Source organism: Dreissena polymorpha, chromosome 6 (genome assembly GCF_020536995.1).
Source record: "Dreissena polymorpha isolate Duluth1 chromosome 6, UMN_Dpol_1.0, whole genome shotgun sequence".
Taxonomy (NCBI): domain Eukaryota; kingdom Metazoa; phylum Mollusca; class Bivalvia; order Myida; family Dreissenidae; genus Dreissena; species Dreissena polymorpha.
In genome coordinates, this window is record NC_068360.1 from 108,222,288 (window position 1) to 108,230,717 (window position 8,430).

Genomic DNA, 8,430 nt, shown 5'->3' on the forward strand with positions numbered 1-8,430 from the left:
TCGCCATCGTACTATCGCATTGTCGCCATCGTACTATCGCACTATCGCATTGTCGCCCTCTGGATTTTAATGTGTAACTACGATGGCACTAACGGTATTCCGTATTTCACACACTAATACATGCTTGTTCAAGAGGGAAACTGCACCATTGTAAGTAAAAGTCTACACCAAAAGTTTGAATGACGAATGCAATCATGCGTACTATGTTGGGATTATTATACCGGCAGAAGAAAAATATATGTTCAACAATATTTTCACACCATCTTGAGCACATGTGACACTGTTCCGCGTATTATCTTTATAGCATACGCCATATCGCTCTATTTACTGAATTCACAATTGGCAGCAACTCTGGGTGGGTTTTTGATATTGCGTCAGGCACATATGGGTACCGTCCTTGGCAATATCTCGGACAAACCTGGTTTTTGAATGCATGTATTTTGTATGCAAATGGAATATTAATCATTTTGACGTTGTTTATTTTCAACTGATATTACATTTCTGCTAAAGTATTTTTTTTTATTCATTTCAAACAATACAAACGTGTTCAAGGCATTGCGTTTTATTAGAAAATAATTATTCTGTAAACGTGTATAATACATATAACACACTATTAACAAAAAATATTATAGAACACAGTCAGAAATGTACAATTGCATACACAATATTGAGGACACAATGCAATTTTATACACAAATTGTTTGTGTGTACTTAGAAAGCTGTTTTAGGCCTTGAAGCGAGATACTTCTTGATCTTGTCAATGCTCTCTACCTTGTCCCTGTTGGCCTTGAGATTCTTGTAGTCCTTGAGCTCATCCAACCCTGTTGCCTCCAGCGCAGTGTGCACAAACAGGTCCGCCAGGGTCAACTAAATTACACACAACATGCAAATCTCAATTACAAGTAAAGTGTTTGTGTGTGAGCATTTGGTTTAATGTTCTCTCAATGTCAACATTATTTCGGTGTTCAGACAGCTGTTGGTTAATTTTTTCACACTTATCAAAAATGGCAGGTTCATTAGTACCAAGTGCTCTTGCACATGCCAGTAAATGATAAATGCCCTTATTGAATCAAAAGTCATAATGGAACGGCATAGGAAATAAGTAATCTGTAATTTATTCAAATTAACATAATAATTACACATGTGTTGTACAATTAATGAAGAGATAACATGAGTTTAAATTTTGATTATTCAAAGAGTTTATGTTTGTAATGGTAGATAATTGACAGTAATCCTTTAAAGGGGCCTTTTCACATATTTTGGTATATTTTGAAGTTTGTCATTAATTGCTTTATATTGATAGATGTAAACATTGGATCTAAGAAGCTCCAGTAAAAAATCAAGAATAAAATTAAAAAAAAAAAGAAAAACTAATTAGACCGCTCGGCCATCCTGCCAAGTATGTGTAACAGACGTATTTTATACTTTATATAAGCAATCTTCGTAGTTTCGCAAAATTAAACGACAACAACAGAACTCTCCAAATTATTCATTCGTTTCGCGTTGCAACGCTTTATAATTTTCAGGTTTTTAAATCGTCAAAAGATGCATATAATGGATATATTAGAGCATGGTAAATGTTCAGTTTTACTGTTTCCTCACACATATCATAACTAAAACGGAAATTTGCGAATCTGAAACAACTTTTTTTCAATTTTGTCAATTTGCCAGAACGTGAAAAGGCCCATTTAACACAAATTAAGGAGAAGTCTGAACACCGGAGCGGTCTAAATTACATAATAATAGATTAAGCTACAATGTGCCATCATGCTTGATTATCTATACACATAATAGTAGCACCTATTAAGTTATCCCGCCCCAACTGTCACGGATTGTAGCGTAATCACTCATAAACATATACTAGGCAATACACGGTGCATTTACATCCATCGAAGGTCTGTGAGACAGGTGTGAGAAAACAAATACAGAGTACTACAAGTTTATTGTGGGTCTTTGTTCAAGGGGGAAAACCCAAACTGAGCATGAAAGGTACATGGAAAATTAACACGTGATTCGTTTGTCTCTGGTCAATGGCAGGTATAATATGAGTCGCGTTCTGAGAAAACTGGGCAAAATGCATGTGCGTAAAATGTCATCCCAGATGAGCCTGTGAAGTCCGCACAGGCTAATCAAGGACGACACGTTCCGCTTTTATGGTATGTTTTGTTTAAAGGAAGTCTCTTCTACATGGAAATCCAGTTAAGGCGGAAAGTGTCATCCCTGATTAGCCTGCGCGGACTGCACAGGCTAATCTGGGACGACACTTTACGCACATGCATTATGCCCAGTTTTCTTATAACACGACTCAGCTAAATACAGTCTTTTGTAGATATATATTGGCAGGATTGTATGGACATTAAAGCAGGGGGAAATTAAAAGACACATTTTTTGACGATGGAAACAACGTCAAACAGACTTTTGTATATGTCAATAAATTGTAAGTTTCAAATACTAACCGAACTTCCAACTGCAAAGCCGTTCTTGCCATAACTGGAAATGCTTGAGTCTAATATTTTATAATATTTAGGAAGAGATTCTGACTTGAACTTCTTCATTTCTTCTTCCTGAAAATAATCAACAATAATCCTAAGGCACTAAAAACAACAACAACACCTCCATAAACATTAAATCGGCATTTCCAATCTGAGTACTTTATTACATTTCTGTTTTTCAATCTCTATATTTTTTATGAGTTTTAATCACAAGCCGTAGTTTTTTCAAACTGTATATTATAATTATGATCTAAAAGGTGTTACTACGTATGGGTTTTTAATACGATTATAAAGATTTAAATTTACAGACACCTGAGACATTTTAAAGAGTCAGGAATGTACCCACACACAAAGTCATTAACAAAAGAAGCTAAATTTCTCGTTGACAGTTATTGCCACATGATTCTGTTCAGTACATACCTTATTAGGAGAAAACGCTGCCTTTGCGTAAGCTGTGAACAGATCTAATGTTGTTGAAACAAACTCATCCACAAACAACTGTTGTAGAGAGCTCCCGCCGTCCATTTCTGAAACATTTTAAACTTGTGTAGGACTTGCGAGATTCGAGGGTTCGTATAACAATCGTCATTATAAAATAATATTGTTTAGAAGTCATGTACAATTATTCTGGAACTAAATAGAAACGCTATAATAGGTACAAGGCAAAGTATGGAAGCTTCAAAGGAATATCAGCGCCCGTACCGCTCCACTGATTTATTAAGTTAACACTGTCAAAAAACCTAGTACATAAGCAGAGAAATATATATCTGGTAGACTAAAGTTTGAACAAATTCAAATGGTTTTAAGTAATAGGGAAGCAAAATAATATAAATAGTTCTATGGAATATGTTTGACATCCTGGATTTTTATTCACTGTATTATATTCCATGCACGATTGCATTTTCACACCTCCGTTACATGCATTCAATACTAGATATCAACGGGTTCTTACTGAATTCGCGGGCTAGGTAACGGGCGATAGCCAAAGATTGCGAGACCTGGGTTTTACCATCTATTGTCAACACCGGCAACGTCTCTTGCGGCATTTCTGCAGACATAAAAATACAAGAGTGTCAAGCAGTCACAAAATGTTGCATGTTAATGTTTTCCATAGTATGCCGCGTTTTTATATGAAAATTAATCCGTCCAGCTAGCGCTGTTTATGTTTGCGTATATTGAATGTTATCGATTGAGCAGTTATAAGTAACGTGCAAACACATATGGACTAATCATATATTTAAACTCAATTCATGCCCAGAGGACCCCAGGCCTTGTCAGCTACCCTGAGACCTGAATGAACTGGATCATTCTGACGGAATTTGTGATATTTGCCTACCGAGGTTAGAAATAAGTCGATATAGCAAGAGAACAAAATCTTTAACGCAAGTTTCACTATGATAAATAAAAATATGACTTTATGAGTGTTCACAATATTGTAATATTGCAGTTAGGAAAACTTCCTAGCTTCTTAAATTTTTTTTGATAAATAAGCGATCGATTTTGCTTTAATATTTTACGACATTTCGATCAAAAAACATTTCAAGTTTGCGTGACATACGCCTGATTTTGCAATGCAAAGAAGCATTATAATCTAAAACGTAGGCGCACTGGGCGGGGCTTGTGTTATCGGTCAGGAACATAATACCTTGGAATTAATAAGTGTTATCGGTCAGGTGTATACTAGCACATACAATATGTTCAAGTATTATTTTGCACTGATGGCATAATAAACTCAGAAAAAATGATCTGAGCAATTTTCATAACGATTCGACTAAGCTCTTGTCGTATAAGGAAAACTGTCATAACCCCTTGCAGCCAAATTTCTCAACTTAACGGAACCAGTTTCTAACTAAGCGGAGAACACATGTTCTGAAATTGCTTTACGAACATTGCATAAATAAAATGTGACTTAGAGAGTGTTCACGAGCTTTTTCTTTCAAATAATCAAGCTACCAAGTGTTTTAACTCACGTGTCCAGTTTCGAAATATCATGTGGGTAAATGTAATGAAAAATGGATTTGAATGCTGTCCTTAGTGTGCAAACAAGTAAATATTGACTGAAGACCGAGCATGACGGACGAAGGGCGGTCACAAAAAGCTCCCAAATGAGCACATTGTACTCAGGCTTCCTGAAAACACAAACCAGTATAAACCTTCAACAACATTTCGGCAACTGCATTTTAAGCTTTTTATCATCGTGATGATCTGCCAACTGTACTTACTTGGTTTTAGTTTCGGCCATTCTGCCTGCTCTACTCTTGTATCCGTGAATGCTTGCCCCGCGGCCACGAAAAGAAGGCGACATACCTCACCTCGCCCGCGACCGTTGAAGTAATGCAGCTCGTATTTCGGCATGGTTAGCGCGTCGTTAATAAAACTGCAACGTATTAATGCAAATATTGCATACATCATATCCTTTAAAATATTAATTATTTTGAAGGTGAAGTTTTTATTATGATTGAGTTTTCAGAGTGTCCATACCATTAACATAATCCTAAATTGATATATTTGTACCGAGCAAAGTAAAAGTGTTTACTTAATTCAAACTCTTACAGTACGTATCGAGTAAAAAATGTAATTTAGCATACAACATGAAACAACGGTGTTCAAAGATGTAAAATATGCATCAGTTTCTTGAATTTCAACCGCTCGCAGAGCGCAGCGTATTTTGAAAATCATTTTAATACACGAACTCAATCAGCAATTATAAATACTACATACCTTATCAAGAATTAAACTCCAAACTATGTCCGTATGCCTTCGAGCTGATCTTTATAAAGAATTCCATGTTCTAAATAAAGCTCTAGATACCCGGTGAAGGAATGGGTCAGAATACGGAACTAGAACATTGCATTACCGGTACATCATAGTAACTAAAAACCAATAGTTCATTAAAAAGTATTCAACGTTCTATGTAACGCTCTAGTTACTCGGGCAAAGGATTGGGTCAGAATACGGAACAAGAACATTGCTTATGCGGTACATAAAAGTAACTAAAAACCAATAGTTCATACATCCTGAAATAAGTGACAAGTATAGCCAAATCTACGGAATACCGTTATTGCCATCATGGTAAAACATTAAATCCAGAGATAGTACGAAGGCGACAATGCGATTGTAAGATGGCGACAATGCGACAACGCGATAGTGCGATGGCGACAATGCGGTAGTCATCGTACTGTCGTCATCGTATTATCGCATTGTCGTCATCGTACTATGGCACTGTCGCCATCGTATTGTCGCATTGTCGTCATCGTACTGTCGCATTGTCGCCATCGTACTATCGCTCTGTCGCCATCGTATTGTCGCACCGTCGTCATCTTATTATCGCACTATCGCATTGTCGCCATCGTACTATCGCATTGTCGACTATCGCCTCCCGGTACACAAACTATTCTTATTGCAGAAACAAAATAGATGACTTTATAAAGATGTACTTTGAAAGAGGTTACAGTTGTAATGAAATCAAATTCTTATAAAGTTATAGAATGGGTATTGATGTAAGGTACGCCGAACAGTAAAGTATTTTTAAAAGTGGCTCCCTCTAGGAAATAATACAATGTGCGCATGTGTACCGGAAGGCGATAGACGACAATGCGACAGTACGATGACGACAATGCGAAAGTGCGAAAATACGATGGCGACATGCGATAGTACGATGGCGACAATGCGATAATACGATGACGACTGTACGATAACGCGATAGTACGATGGCGACAATGCGATGATACGATGGCGACAGTACGATATGACTATCGAATTGTGGCCATCGTACTATCGCAATGTAGCCATCGTATTGTCGCTCTGTGGCATTGTCGTCATCGTTCTGTCGCATTGTCGCCATCGTGCTATCGCATTGTCGCCATCGTACTATCGCATTGTCACCATTGTACTATCGCACTATCGCATTGTGGCCCTCTGGATTTTAATGTGTAACCACGATGGCGCTTCTGACGACAGCCATTTAATTGTTGAATGGGGAAGTCTACAATATGATTTTTAATATATTAAATCATATTATTAAATTATTACGCGATTCTAATTGAGACATTTTAAGAGAAAGTTTAAAAAAGAGAATTTTTTAAACAAATGATCAAGCTAATATTATGTTCTTATTTCTTGACTTTCAGCAAACTATGTTTAAGTGTGTGTAAGCATAAACAGGCCTAAACATAACCGTTTGAAACATGTTCAAACAAGATTTACTACTTTTTAAGTTTATAATACTGTTCTATATTCATTTTAATTTTAACTTTTTTGATAGGTAGTTTACCAACATATGATATCCGTTTAATTTAATTGGACTGCTATGTTATCAAATATCTTCGTTACTTAGTAAGTTGTGTCGGAAGACCTTAGATATATCTGAAATACGCGCGCTTTTTTTGTTATGTATTTTTCGGAGTCGGTTTAAGTATGATTAGAAATACATAAAAGATAGCGTAGAATTGATTTTATTGGCAAACCGTTTACAAAAGGGTAGGATATTAAATTACAATGAATCATTTCCAGGTGAAAAACAAATGGTGGTGGTAGAATGTTCAGTATTTTATGTAATGATCTGAGCTGTTGTTGTTTCTGTTGATGGCATTAACAGTAGCATAAGCTGCATTGCTGGTAGCATATATATTTTTGTATAAACAATATCAAAATTAGTTTTCTAACTTTTACTTATTACTAATGATAGATTTCATCTTTTGACTAAAAATCTGAATTTGATTTGACCTGATTTCGGCACATACATTCTCCAAAAAATTAACATTCACATTAAGAAAATGATGCATTTTTGTAGAACATAACAGAGTAATTACATCTAGAAACAGCCACCTTTTCAAAGTGCCTCATTAAAACAAGACCCGCTAATACAAGTGTTGGTCTACACACGCGATGGAGAAACATAATTATAATATAAAACGTAAAACATACTTATATAATTGCAAAATTGTCTGTCATTGCAATTTTCATTCCCTCTCAATAATCTTATTATAATTGCTTTATCAAACTGACGCATAACAAACTTTCTTGAGATTGTATGGTCTTATAAATACTTTCTAATTGTTTGGTAAATATTTACGTTCTAGATTAATACTATTACAAATATACGCCGGTACAGAATTGAAATGATTTTCTTAAAGGGGCCTTTTCACAGATTTTTGCATATTTTGAAGTTTGTCATTAAATGCTTTATATTGATAAACGTAAACATTGGATCTTAAAAGCTCCAGTAAAAAATCAAGAATAAAATTTAAAAAAAGGGAAAAAAGTAGCCGGTACCAGGGCTCAAACCAGTGACCCCCGGAGTCCTGGAGTTAGTCTGAAGTAAAAATGCTTTAGCCCTCTCGGCTATTCCGCCAGGTATACACAACTAAAGTATTTGATAACTTATATAAGCAATCTTCGTAGTTTCGTAAATTTAAACGACAACAGCAGAACTCTCCAAATTATTCAATCGTTTCGCGTTGCAACGCTTTATAATTTTTAGATTTTCAAATCGTCAAAAGATACATATTATGGCTATATTGGACTATGGTAAATGTTCAGTTATACTGTTTCCTCACAAATATCATAACTAAAACGAAAATTTGCTAATCTGAAACAACTTTTTTCAATTTTGTCAATTTACCAAACCGTGAAAAGATCCCTTTAAACTATGATTGGTTAAAACAGGCTTTGGGAACATAGAAATAATACATTATCGATTTTCAATAAACTTAGCCACAAGTTGTTATATAAGCTTTCCATTCATTATTTCAGAACATTTGTCATATTATTGATTTAAGTTTAGTGACTTCCAACCACATAAAACTGTGTGTTGGGAGAAATGTTTTAAGTAAAAATATAAATAGTTTAAATCTGAACCACAAATTATATTTAGTTAAGGAATGAGCGTTGTGCTATTTGTAAGATCGCTGAATAACCTTGTACTGTTTGTGTGATC

General features: G+C 35.4%; 1 protein-coding gene across 1 annotated transcript; it reads right to left on the bottom strand.

Moving 5' to 3' along the window:
* Positions 1-546: 546 nt before the first annotated feature.
* On the bottom strand, positions 547-5,371 carry LOC127836223 (glutathione S-transferase-like). The gene is made up of 6 exons (XM_052362703.1): positions 5,214-5,371; positions 4,715-4,869; positions 3,445-3,540; positions 2,913-3,019; positions 2,457-2,564; positions 547-867 (listed from the first exon to the last, which is right to left on the bottom strand). Exons 2-6 carry the CDS (start codon positions 4,845-4,847, stop codon positions 712-714), a joined length of 600 nt encoding a protein of 199 aa, XP_052218663.1. The 5' UTR covers positions 4,848-4,869; positions 5,214-5,371; the 3' UTR covers positions 547-711.
* Positions 5,372-8,430: the final 3,059 nt, after the last annotated feature.